We start from the raw sequence: 14,148 nt of genomic DNA on the forward strand, positions 1-14,148 counted from the left end.
TCTCAGGTTTGCTTTTGCAGCAACTGGTCTCCAGTCATGATGCAAAAGGGTTCACTCACACAGAGATGCTCAATATTTCCAATGTTTTAAAATGAATACTCTTTTTATAACGCCCCTCCCCCCCCCCTTTTTTTCTTTTTTAAAATCTCCACTTTGAAGCAAGTACAGCCAACCTTTTAAGCATTCTGATGTGAAAAATGCCACCGGCAATATTTGCCAGTGTTGTTATTACTTCACATAAACTACCCACACCCACAGAAGAAGAAGTGACCAGCATAACATAACCTCTTTCCCCAAAGCTGTCTTCCCAATTTAAAAATAGCTCTGCCTTAATAACATATAAATTTAAAATTAATATATTTAAAAGATTCACTGAACTTCACATCCAGTTGCTGTCAACCTGTGATAAAAGGAAGAAAGATCCAAGGCCTGTATTAGGGCATTTATCACACTGTACTTGAATATATACCCTTGGTGAAGTCCCTGAGGGAAAACTGACACTGACCAATATGGAATGTTAGTCTTATTTTAAAAGTTATATATATGGCTGTTCAAATAGAAATGTTAGCCAAGGACAAATACTCCTTACTTTGTTCTTCTGAAAACCACTAAATGAAACTCCTATAAAATGGGAAATGATTAATTTTTTCATTAGTAATACTGCAAGTAGCTTCATTCCTGATTCTGGATGAAAAGTCACTTGGCTGTTTCTAAACACAGTGCTACTTCAGCAGTTCCAAGGGTGATCAGGCCACAGTGAATGACAGGTCTGTGCAACTCAGCAGATGCTCTGTTTTATAGCCAAAAATGGGATAGAATTTAGGGCTTTATGCTTGGAATCCAGAAGATGCTTGTCTGCTCTTCAGGACAAACCAGTTGTGGTTTCTGTGGTGCAGGAGATATCTACTGGCCCTAGAAGTGCTCAACAGAATGTTTACATACCTTCAAGAAGACATATGACAACCATATAAAACCTCCTGCCTCGATACACATGATGCTGTGGATACAATAGCAGGGCTTAAACTCATGCTCCTTAAGAAGTCTTACAGCAGAGGAAAGAATTTGACTATATTTCACTCTATCTCTGAGATGACTGCTCTCCTATTTTCTCAAAAGTATCCCAGGAACTGAAACCCTCTGCCCATGTTACTGAAAGGTAGTGGGAACAGAGTATTCACAACATCCGTAAAAACACTACTTAAAAGCATCAAATGTAGCACTTAAGAGGTGTACGACTGAGTTCCTAAAGCAACTTTTAAAATATAGAAGATACTTCACCATTATGAACAAGCCTCGTTTGGGCAGATCTTGCAGTAGTAAGGAATCTTATTTATTGTAATGGGACTAATCATGTAGAAATGCATTACTGAGCTCAAAATACCTGTTACTGCCTTTGTTGATTTTCTTTGGTTCTGCCATGCATAGCTACAGAATCTTCTCACATGCTGTCTTTTGAAAAATATTTAGCGGTACCGTTTTTATTTTTTAATCCAAGGTCTTCCACTGGGGAAGTCCAACTGCACGTTTTGTGAGGTAAGTGGCATATAGTGTCCATGTCTCATCCTGACTGCTTTAACCTGGCATATTCATCAGCATCCGCCAGCTTCTGCAACTACAATTAAAATTCATTTTCTTTAGCTGTTGTGTTCATCCATATCTCAAAATTTCAGTGATCAAACAAAATAATTCAAATGGCATGAATTGCTTTAGCAAAAGACTGGAGAAGAGAATAATACCATGTGTTGCCCACTTTAAATCACTGAATTCCAAGTGGGAGCAAAATTATCAGATTAGACACTTCTCTTGTAAGTATTGTGGCACATTGCCCTCCAACCACAATGTAACGTAAAGCAAATACACCTTTCATTTGTAGAGCATTACTGCTATGTGAAATATTTTTGAACACTAAATAACTCAGACCTAATTTTAAATTTTCCTTTCTCTTACAAAATCATTGCTAATAGTATTAGGGATTTGGACTGAATACAAAATATAGACTAAATTTTTAATCTTATCTTTAACTATCCATGTTCCTCACTGGTATTTTTCTTTAAAAAGTTTTGGAATTGTTACTGGTTTGTTCTTCATCAGCCATAATAAAAGATACCTCAGTTTCCCAACTCTAATTATTGTAGTGGTTTAACAATTATGCCATGATATGTACAAATTCAGAGCTTATATAGACTTAAAAGCTACGCAGGAGAAAAGAATGTTCAAAATGTTACAGAAACTATTTCGGTTACTTTATGAGATATTTGATGGTAATGATGAGCAAAATTTTTTAAATTTTTGTTCTTTGTTTCTTTTTGAATGCTCAAGATTACCAAATGCGACTTATAGCAGTGACAAACATCCATTTGAATGTTGCTCAGTGACTTCAACGATCAGTTTATTGCAAACAAAAACAAATATTTTGTAGTGCTGACAAACATTACATGTGTCATCTGCATAGACAGTTTACCGCATGCAATGATAAATCCACTAAATATATCAAACCAATCTTTAAATCGAGAAGGAAGATTGTGGATGAAATTAAAAATAATCATGTAGCCTATAATATATTGCAGCATGCTGCATCATTATGGAGTAGTAGGCTTGGCTAGAAGCCTATTTCATAAACACAAGTCTTGTGAAAATAAGGGAGCAAATGTCCTAAATTCCCAACGCATTTTTTGACTTGCATTGTTTGAGTTTAGGAGTTCAGGGTCCATAAGGTACAGTATCATTTTCTCTAGAAATGGAAATCAATCTTAGCACTGCCATTGAGAGAGAATTTGGCCCCCAAAGCATGTCCTGTGTTCCCTTCTACTTTCCTGCAGCTTCCTTCGCAAGAGTCTCCATCCCCTCCTCTTGATTAACAGCAGTGCCAGCAAAGAGCAGGGCTCAGGCACATTAGTGTCAAAAGGTGAGGAGGAAGACTATGGAGACTGGGGAAAAACACGCAACTCCAAGCATAAAATCCTATACCTCCTTGGCTAACATTTATTTCACAAACACGGAAACACCCTTCTCTTGCCATTTAAAAAAGTTCATTTGTAACAGCACCCATGCATTACAGGCAAAATTTGCAAAAGTGCTCAAAGACCGAATTTCCTTTGCCTCTTGGCTTTGGGACCTAAAGGTACTGGTATTTTAACTAGGCTTATCCAAAGCATCTGAACATATTAGTGCTTAATGAACATTGAAATAAATCAAAGCTAAAAACTTCCTAAAAGGACACAAAACTTGCTTGCTACAAACAACATGAGAGAGAGCAAATGCTAGTGACTGAACACAACACGTAAACACACAATCAGATGGGAACATATCCCAGAGGTTTCATTTAAGTATCAGTGCAGAGCTGAAGAAAAATAATTATGCACATAGTGTTACTGTAAATGACAGCTAATAAAACAGAAGGCTCAAATAATTGTTGCTGCTTCAGAGGGCAAGTAGGCAAACACAATCAGAGAGTAAACAACAAGTCATCGTGCAGAATTTCACTTCAAAAATCCCACTTCACTTAAACGGCACAATGAATTCTAATTAATAGGAAGCATTAGACTGGAACATAAGGCAGCAAACATCGCTAAAGAATAAACATATTCTCCCATGAAAGAAAATTTGCTCTGATCATGTTGTCAGGCTGACAGAAGCATCTTCCAGGAGCAAGTGGATGCAAATTATCAGCAGTGCTGTAATTACCATTCTCAGTACTTACACTTCCCCTGCCTCAAGAACAACTAAGCCTTAAGCATTAGCCAGGAGGACAGGAATAATGTCATGAAGCCACCTAGCAACTGTAATAACAACAACCTTTTGATACTTTCTGAATGGAGGAAAGCTGGGGAGTGTTAGGAGACTGGGCTGATAGCTGGGCTATGGGATTATTTACAGGAGCTAAAACCATGCAGCCATACTCAAATCCTAGCTTTAGCTTGTCCAAGTGAAGCTCATGAACAAGGGTTAACAACAGCTGGGATCCCCTGGCCTCCCCTGGCTGCTATGACAACTCCCAGGTGGGATTTTAAATGGCAGTGTTTTGTAAGGGTTCCTCCAGCTGTTTGTTCTGCATCTCCTAGAAATTGCTTCTACCACCAAAGCAGCCAAGAGGAATGATTTTAACTTTATGGCCAGAAGAAGGCAGGTTACCAGCAACCAGTACCTGCTCGCTGCAGCAAAGTATGCTGCCAAGTATAGCCACAGAGGAGCTCCTACACACCCTGTTCAACCAGGTTGTGGGATAGACACCTTTAAGGCACACCAGATGCCTGCACCAACTCACATCAGCATTTTGTGTCTTTGCACTGGGACACGGGAGGTCTCCTTGTAATCATTTCTATATCTAATAGGAAGAAAAGGTGAAGCAAGTACCTTGATATCCATCTATCATAACAAAAAACTCACAACATGAAAAAATCAAACATTTTTGTGTAGGAAATATGTACCTAAATGTCATTAAACACTTTCAGCTCAAACCTACCCTGAATTATGCCTGTGAAAATCATCATTCACTCACTTGAAGTGAGGCAAGATGTCCATTATCAGTTGATCCATATACTCTGCATAATTTATGAAGAGTAGGCAATCAACTAAATGCTAAGGTTAGAAGTAGCCATTAGAACTTAGGTGTTTCCTGCTGGAATTCTATTAAAGTGTTCAAGTTACCAGGAAAAATAAAAATTAAAAAAAAAATCACCTAACTACAAAGGAACTTTCAAAAGAAGCATAAGATGCCATGTTCTGGATTTCCTAGAAATAGCCATTGATTATAGTAACAGTAGAGTTAGCCCACAGCTGTGATGCTGGAAAATCCCACTGCTTTTACTATTTGAACAGCCATGAAATAAGTTTCTGTAAATTAACCCTGAAAAGTAATGTATATTCCCAGGAGCTGCGGTAGAAGATACCATGGTCCCTCATGTTGTGTAACAGTTATACACACATTCAACGCTTTTATACTGTATACCATTTATACAGTACACAGACTATAAAAAATATAGATCCCCTTCCTTATGATTCAGATTGAAATTAGATCTGATTATTAAGTTCTATTTTAATATTCCAGATTTTGGCAAGGAATAAAGTCATACAGCTTTGCCAGAGATGTCTTAGATTTGCTCATACGGCAGTTTTAAGAAAAAAAAATACAGACTGCAGGCCAAATTAAGTTTTGAGTTATCAGGATTGCATAAGAGTCAGTGCATAATTTGGCCTGCAAGATCTGTAATTCTGAATTATGATAATGTTCAAGGCGGAAAGAACATAGATTGTCTTTAAATCAAGGGCTGGCAAGTTAGGAAGAAATACCATCTCTCTCCTGTAGACCAATCTAATGTGGTACAGTGCCACCAAATAAGGGCAAATAAGGAAGTCTGAACCCCCAAAGATCCCATTTTCAGAGTACATTTCAAGGGAAATAGTGATTATTAGCAGTATACATGTCCGGTAATGATCACAGCTTCAGGAATAGAGGAGGAAATCAATATAAATTAAGTGGGCTTAGCATTCTGCTGTTCACATTGTGTTCAGCAGCATATAAAACATCCTACCCTGCAAAATATCAGCTTGAACGGGAGATTAAGATGATGCTTTGCATTTTGCAGTACAGCTGATGTTAGCATCCATAAATTCCATAGAACTCTTTCTCCACATATTTTCATTCTTTACTCACTTCCTAGGGTGTTATGATTGCAATTCTGCCCATTTGGTGTTTGACAAAAATACCCATTGCTGTCACATAATCATGGAGCACGCTTTTCTCACTGCACAGCAGAGTCCTCAGCCAGCAGCCAACTGAGAGCAAGGCCACTTGTTTGCCCACAGAAATATCCTGCAACTTCAGAACAATTTCATGTGCTCAGCCAACAGCAGAATCATGGCCTGGATGAAATTCTCCTTCTAGGTTTTCTTACGGGTATCTGCTTAGTAGGTTTAGGTCAATTATCGTTGTCTATAAGGATCACACACACACATAGACCAAAAAAACAAAAAAAACAAAAAAAAAGGACATTTTGCTGTAAATTTCAAAGAAAGTTGGTGTAGTTGGTGTATTTATAATTTTTACTTTGAGTCTGTCTCCAAAATCCCTGGAAGTTTTCTTCATATACTAATCTGCCTGCTGGGAATAGAGCAAAAAAGCTTAGTCTTCAGTAGTCAAGATTCAAAATAAATTCACACTGGTATTTTGAAGCGCAGAATAAAAGAAGGAAAGGGGTAATGTGTAAAAGAGGAAAACAGTGGTACCATTTTGGGGGACTAGATTCATTACCACAGTTCAAGACTATGAGACCCAGAAATGGAAAGAAAAAAAAAAGATTCCATAAAAAGCAATCAGCATGTCACTTGGAGGAACTGCAACGACTTCAGCTACCCACATATGCAAGGAAAATACTGGTACAATTTGATTTTGGAAAGCTTTCACTACTAATAAGCATTCATTGTCAATACTAAGAGAGAAAGGACTGACGACCCACATCCAAACTGCCTTCCTTATTCTCACCCCAGATGAGTATAAGCTGGTTATTTAAATACTAACTTTAGAAGAGGCACTTGGAGTGAAAACTGAATTAAGTAGTACTGGCTGAGCAAGTTGCTTACCCAGCCCCTTTTCCCAACAGCACACCATTTGACAGGTCTCATCGCTCTGCATCACTCTGAGAAGGGGCCCAAAAAAGGCACTACATCAACAGAAATAAGAGGCAGCATCATGCAGCAGCAAGAGACTAAGCACCACACGCTGCCATTTAATGGAGAAAGATGATGCTTGCAGTCTTCCTGAGGGAAATTTTCAAGGGGCTGATTGCAGCTGCTATGACAACAAGTGGGAGGATGCGATGTCACACCACGACCCGAGCGACTGCCCTCGCATCATCCCAGTGCACGGCTCAACTTGCCAGCTGGGAAGCCAGTGGAGACCTCATTAAGTGCATCTGTTCAGTAATTACTACAACTTTCCCCTCACCATGCTTCCAACTTTGCACACAGCTACTGATGTAATCACGAGGGTCAACCTCCCTGGCCTGAATATTTTGAGCCTGTAGCTATCAGAAAACTGGGAATCAAGTTTCAGAAAAATCGCTAGATACAACCTCTGTCATCGGGCAGGGAGAATTTGGGAGGAAAAAATATCAGCAAATTCTTGACAGAGCCTTGGAAGCAATCTGTGGTAAAGCTGCCTGATTTACCTTCCTTTGTGTATACATCAGCCTCTTCTCTAACCTACAGCAGCGCACATTCCTACTAGCAAAAACTGTCCGGAGACACATTCTTTGCTCATTTAAGTCACTGAAGTGCTCCCAACTGCAGTGGAGTGATGCAAATTTGGTGCTGGCCAGGATCCTACCTTTTGACTTGATTTGCACTTGTACAAATAAGCACAGGATGCGTCCAGGAGCTTTCTGCTTTGTCCCTCATGCATTTGGAGAAATGAGTTTGCATTTACACTACAACAGGAGAATGGGGCAGTTAGCACAGCACAAGGGTTTAAAATAGAAGATTTGAAGCAGAGATGCAAATCCTAAAAGGCTATTAGGTTTGAGAACTCCTAGATGCCTGCTTATTTGTTTTCAACTTTGGTTGTTCTAGAGTCTGAAATTTGTAATTAATCTCACTGCATCAGTCCAGAAGGCACTGGGAGCAGGACAAGTTGGCCAAAGACCAGAGAGAAAATAAAAGCGGGAACAATAACATTTTACACCATGGTAGGATGAGGTCCCTCCTGGTACAAAACAACCACCATTTGTTGTCTAGAGAACTGACTGCACTTCCTTCCCTCACAAGGTAGGAGTGGGAGGATAAATGACATAGCAGGTATGGGATCCGAAGCAAAGGAAATGGCAGTCTTCATTTCCAGCCATGTACTTCCATCTTTTGCCCTCTTTGCACCTTGCATTGGGGTCCCAGTGGCCCACAAGCCTAGTTTTCATAGCTATTTCCTACTAGTGCATCTTATCCCCTACAGACTGACTGGCTCAGGCCTTTCGGTGATGTTAGTCCTGAAGGTAGATCCAGAAGTGACAGGCTGAGCACCAAGACCCAGACATACGCAATTCACCAACCTCCAAAAACATCATGTGAATGCTTTTTCAAGAAGCAGGAATGCTTCTTGACAGTGATGTTAATGACTTTATCCATCAACATCTCTCCGCTTCATCCAGGGCTCTGGAGGTTATTTTGCTCTAAGTGGAACTCAGCTACGGGTAACAGCAATGCCCATTCACTCATGTCAAAACTTACTTAAGTTCTTGCCATTCACAGCTTCTGAGACAAATAAAACCAAGAGGAGGAAAGAAAATAGTACTTTTGATGTGACCCTGCCACAGTGACCTGCAATCTGAGTCTGATCCAATGTGTGCTGCCTATGAACCTAGCGTGCAGCCCTGCACAGTGGCCTCTCCCTCAAAGCCCCGGACACTCGCTGTGTTTCGGGATCCAAGACACACACAGCAGAGCACAGCTGTGAGCAGCAGGTAGGAGTGGTAAGGCAGCTCATCCACAGAAGCAAATGGGCTGAGCTCCATGAAAATACTGCCAAGCTTCTTGCCATGCAAGAACCAACACTGCAGTCTTTTCAGAGATAACTTACTTAGCTCACAGCAGTCCACCCTGAAACACTGATGGTACAGTGCCATGCCAAGTCCCTGCAGAGGCCATGGAAATCACCATCTCCACCCCTTTATAATAGCAACAAGAGGAATTCCTGTTGCCCATCGCTGTGCTCAGAGGAATGCCGCTCCACACAAGAGACCAGCTGGGTGTCCTACAAACACGCATGCCAGCAATGCAACTTCCCTTCAGGTGAATATTCAGGGCAGAGTAGATGAAAACCACTGTGGTTTGAAACTAAAACACAGCTTTGTAACCAAAAAAGCAGGAAAAAAAATCTCATTTTTAGCTTTATTTCACAATCTATTTGCTTGCAGATTTCTTTAGGTAAAATTTTGAGAAGTAGGAGAAGGGGGGGTTATTTTCCTTACTAGTTCATTATAACAGCATCAGACTTTGCTAAATCATATCTAACAATGGCATGTCCTATTGCAAGCTTCACTTTTCTTAATATTAATAAAATTGGATTCCTCAGTTCCTAGATACTAGACGAAAAAATGCTCCACTGTTTACACAGAATTGTTACTGCTTATCAGCTTTTATTGAGAAGGTATTCTCAGAGTATGGTCAGGAGAGAGAAAGGGAGGGGAAAAAGCGAAGTTTGGGATTTGTGGTTTTTTGTTGTTGTTTTGTTTTGTTTTTAAATATTTCAGTTGTGATGTTATAACAAAGGCAATTATACATAGTTTAAGTACAAAGACAAAGAACAGCTATAATCCCCAACAGGAGTGGTTGTTATGCATTCCCCTTTCACTTCTTTGCCAGGGATGTTGTTTTTGCACAGGTAGAGATACCTTTGCTCCCTCCCCAGGAGTGGACTGACCCCACAGCCATTTCTCCCAGACCTCCTTTGAAGGAACGCTATGAGTGACACGCACACAGAATCAGTGACAGATCTGTCAACATCTTGCAATTACAGCATATTTTCATTCAAGCTGACTTTTTTATAAAAAGAAATTAAGGGCAGAAATAAAGTAAATCTCCATAATAACACACTGTATGTGCCTATGTATGGGCCGGGGGAGTCGTCTGCTAAAACCTGCCTCTTCAGTGTCTTTCAAAGTTGCTGTTCCCTTCAGAAGAAAAACCAACTCCAATAAAGCTGAAAATCAATACACAAAAACAATGCAGTTAACTATATTAGGAGCTGCTAAAATACACACCTCTCTGGGCAAAATGCAGTACACAAAGAGTGAAACTGCTCTTATTTACCCGGTTTCTTTCTACAATCTTTTTTTTTTTTTTTTTTAAAGTACTTTCTATTCAAGTTAATTTGAACATGGAGATCTTAACGTAAAATCTTTCAAGAGAAAATAACCACAGTAGCATTTTCTTCAAAAATTAAGCGACACAGAGCTGAAGGTATTATTTTCTTATTCTAAGAATTCTGAGCTCAGTACCTACTTTGCTTCCAATCTTCCCCATCCCCAACTCATACCAAGGCAACACACACACCCTCTCAAGCAACATTTGCTTTGACCACAACAGATTCCTGATATGAACTTGAGGAACCCACAAAGAACCCTACTTCGGGGTGTTCTTCACAGGTTGTACAGTGACAGCCTTACAAGTGATATTGAAATAGGTTTCAAACCATGAACTGCAAGCTAAGAAACTAGAAACATTAAGAAAACCATATTTTTAAAAAAATATTTCAAAGTAGGGGCTGAAAATGCCGCTAAGCAGGACTCATATCTTTAGCAATAATTGGAGGAAGAACTTTTGCACATGAAATGGAGACAGGGTCCTCCTAAAGAAACTTTCCTGCAAAGTTTAGAAACAGCTGCTGTGAGCTAAACTAAGTGTTTCAGTTCCGTATCCCTCCTCCAATAACACTTGAGTTACAGCAGAACTCCCCATCACTTCAATTCATTCTAACATATAAAAATAAATTTATTAGATAAATTTGGACAGGACACTTAAAACAGTGTTGCCAGGTGCTTCTGGATATGAAAAGCAGAGAGTGGGAGCTTTAATGAAGTTAGCTCTTAGTCATAGGAAGGTTATAAATGCAGAAAGAAAATACATTGCTAATGTTTGTGTTTACCATTTTCCCAGGTTTAAAAGCAGTGGATGTTTCTCTGTCTTGCACCTTTAAAGAGATAATTACAGCAGCAAAGTCAATAACTAACACTGGTGTTCTGATTTAATAGTATTTCATTTACACAGGAGTGATGAAACAAAGTGCAGGACAAAAACAAAACAAACAAAAAAAAAAACAGGCATGAGTTCCTCTTAATTTCTTTTCCTTTAAACTCAGCTGTTGTTCTGTATTTTTTTATTTTTTATTTTACTTTTAGCGCAGGAAAATTTAGCCAAAGTTAAACAAGAGCTCAAACACAATGACTTATATAATTAGGCTCTGAAACAGACTCTGAAATCTGCTGACAGAAACCAAGGAAAATAAAGATACTGAAGCCTTGATTAGAGATGTATTAAACTTTCTAGAGCAAATGAAATTGCCTGCTTCATCACAAACAGTCTCGCTAAATGGTGCGCTCTGTAGCTCTAGACCCAGTAAAGGGCTCCCTGTAGCTTCACTACAGTCCCTTTACATCACGCTTCCAGTGCCAAAAGGCCATAAGCACAACTTCCAAAACCACAAAAGAAATTCTCAGTGCGTGCGGAGCAGCACACCTCAGCCATCGTCATGGGCTCTGCCAAAACAGCAGTTGGCATCTGGAGGAGAGGGATTTGCAATCAGCTTTCTTTCTGTACAGAGTGATGAGGTATTGGCATACTTTTGCCTTTTAACATTGGAGGCCAGATACTTCTGCAGGGATCTGTGGAGGACTTGGGAAGTGCTGAGCTCCCACAGCTCTGATGTCCATCCACCAGCACTTTAAATCAGCGAGGGGAAAATTAGAGCTGCCTAGAAGCTGCTCTAAGTCACACTGCTGTGTGAATGGATGCTGACCATCTCCAGAGCCAGAAAGTCATAACTGCAGGCAATCAGCCAGGAGCACCAACCTTCTTCCATTCCCTGGCACCCTCACATTTGATTTCAGGCCTCGGTCTTTCACAAAGATTTTCATTAACTTTAATTGTAAATGATCATTTTTCAGAATGCTGTGATCCTTTCTTAGCAATTAGAATACTGGTGAATCAGTGCTGCTTTTGCATGCAAGTGGAAACACATTTATCTCAATCTAATATTACCCTGTTCCTCAAGAGTTTCGGTCTTTTCTCCCAACTGACATACTTCAATAGCAGATGCAGCAGCTCAACACTCTCCAAAACCTTCTTGCAGTACCTGAAACTAGCTATTTACACAAAAGCCTTATTTGATCCCAGAAAGTATATACCCATCCCCAACACTTTATTGTTGTTGTCAGATCTTTCGGATACATTCATTTTCTTTAACATAGAGATTAACTAATACATGAACCACTCAGATCTGTCCACCACGCTGTGCTGGCAATACTAGATAACATGTTTACAGTGTTTTCATGGTTATGTGAGTCAATCCAACGCACATCTACCCAGATATAAAAATAAGTGTTATATAACACAGTTCACAATCAATACGTTGGTTGTGTGCATCAAATAGAAGAAAACAGCACGTGGACTACTATGTAACAACTGTCCTAAGAAGCAAAAAAAACTGAAATTGCCTGAGTCATTTGGTCCAAAATTTGGTCTAGTTGTTTTGTGAGCACAAGTAGCAATAAAGACAGCAGAGTAACAAATACAGCAATCCTGCCTGTTTGTTCATGAACAAACAAATAATTAGGCAGTCATAAATGCTCAGCATCTTCAGATAATGTTTTCTACTGGCTAGGCTCAAAAAGCAAATGTTTATCCTCCAGAATGACACAAATTGAAGAAATATCTCTATTAGTAATGATGATGAGAAATGGAGAGATTAAGGAGAAGGAGTTCAAAAGTCAGCATGCTGCAACTTAACCTGTGGAGGACTACCACCTTCCCAGAGAAACAAACTCGAAGTAGTATTTACCTGGCAGTTTCACCTTTAAAATGCTAAATGCACACTAACAGATCACTACACAAATATATTTTAGTGAAGCATACATTTCTGTCTCCATTTTTTTCAGTAAGTTTGGTGGTTGCAAAAATAAGTTTTCTGTGAAGCAGAGGATTAGATAAAACAGGTTCCACCTCCCACACCAACAAAAAGCTTGCATTCATCATTATTAGATGAAACCGTGACCCAGTTATACTAGTACAAATCAGAAAAGATTTCCCAGATTTCACAACTGCAAGGAAGTAGAACCTCTGCCACCTAAAAGGTATTGAGGGGGATTTGTATTGATTGTTTGTTCCACATAAGTTATCCATATATACTAAATTGGATTTCATTTGAAGATTAAAATGCTATAAAAGTGTGTTTTAGGAAGTATTGTGTTTTATATAGCATAGCCTTGTGAGATGGGCAGTTTTAGCAGGGTAGCCTGCTTAGGAAATTCTCCAATTTTAACTTCTGCACAGCAAGACTCCTGGAAAAAACACAGACACTTGTTGCTTTGAGAAGCCTCACTTTTCCCCAAGACAGTGAACATAATAAATTGCACTCTTCAAACAGCTACAAGAGAAACAAACAGTCCTAAAATTCCTAATCTCTCCTCACATCTTTCCTTCCCCCAGCAGTTCGCTTCTTGTATTGGAGAGAGGCAATGAGAATGATTATATATATTTTTATACAACCTAAGAAATGACAAAAGGTTCCAGAATTTGGAAACACTTGCTAAGACAACAAAGAAATATTGGAAACAAAACCAAGGCTCCCAAGGGTTGTGTTACTGGGCTCATCGGAAGGAAACACAGCAAGCAGGTTGGAAATGCGCAGTCCTGAAACAGCGGCTTTCCTGAGATAAGGTTCCAAAACAAGAAGTTCTGCAAACGACTCAGTGAACTCCTGCCAAAACCCAGGGAGAGGATTTACAGTGACTGCGTTTCACAGACAAGTTTCTTAGAAAGAATTAAATATAGAAGGCATAATGGGGAAAAAAAATGTTTCAGGGCATCTATACATTATAAAGGTATGCAGGGAGAAAAAGCAACTGTGAGCAACAACTGTCTTTTACCTGAAGCTGCAGAAAGAGAGGAAAGAAGCAGAAGAGAAAATGAAGGAAAGAAGGGGATTTAAATCCAGCTCACCAATTGTAAAGCTATAGCCATCGATGCTGAAAGTAGCACTCCGGCATTTTTTAAATCCTTCCTTTCTGCTGCTTGGCTCTGTCATGATCCTGCCAGCTTGTTCTTTCAGCAGCAGCCGCTCTCTCCCCCCTGGAAGCAGCACGCTCGAGCTCGCTCTGAGCTGCCCTTGAATATCTGTGCCAGCACGCACACCCAACTTCACACATCTCCCAGCGCGGGGAGCCCAATCCGAGAGGCATGCACCCAGCCGCTTTCTCCTCCCCCAGACACTCTCACTGGAATCTCACCGACATGCCTGCCCACAGTTTAACCACTGGTTAGAGGCTCCGGTACCAAACCAGCAGTCAATTAGTGAGAAACTACCTAGTCAATAAGCCAGCTGTATCTGTCAAATCTCTGCGTAGGAGTTCCGTGTAAAATTAAAAAAAAAAAAAAAAAAAAGAT

At 39.8% G+C, this 14,148-nt stretch overlaps 1 protein-coding gene across 3 annotated transcripts in view; it reads right to left on the minus strand.

Annotated features, from left to right (window-relative positions):
* The window catches only part of PDE1C (phosphodiesterase 1C), a 306,631-nt gene extending 292,710 nt beyond the window's left edge, over positions 1–13,921 (minus strand). The window contains exon 1 of one of the 3 annotated variants that reach the window (XM_050708646.1): positions 13,705–13,921. In XM_050708646.1, the coding sequence (XP_050564603.1) occupies positions 13,705–13,789 (85 nt within the window). In that variant the 5' untranslated portion in view covers positions 13,790–13,921. The remainder of the gene's footprint in view (positions 1–13,704) is intronic. The other 2 variants (XM_050708648.1, XM_050708647.1) reach the window with 2 other exon arrangements.
* Between the last annotated feature and the right edge of the window lie 227 nt (positions 13,922–14,148).

This window comes from Cygnus atratus, chromosome 2 (genome assembly GCF_013377495.2).
Source record: "Cygnus atratus isolate AKBS03 ecotype Queensland, Australia chromosome 2, CAtr_DNAZoo_HiC_assembly, whole genome shotgun sequence".
NCBI lineage: Eukaryota > Metazoa > Chordata > Aves > Anseriformes > Anatidae > Cygnus > Cygnus atratus.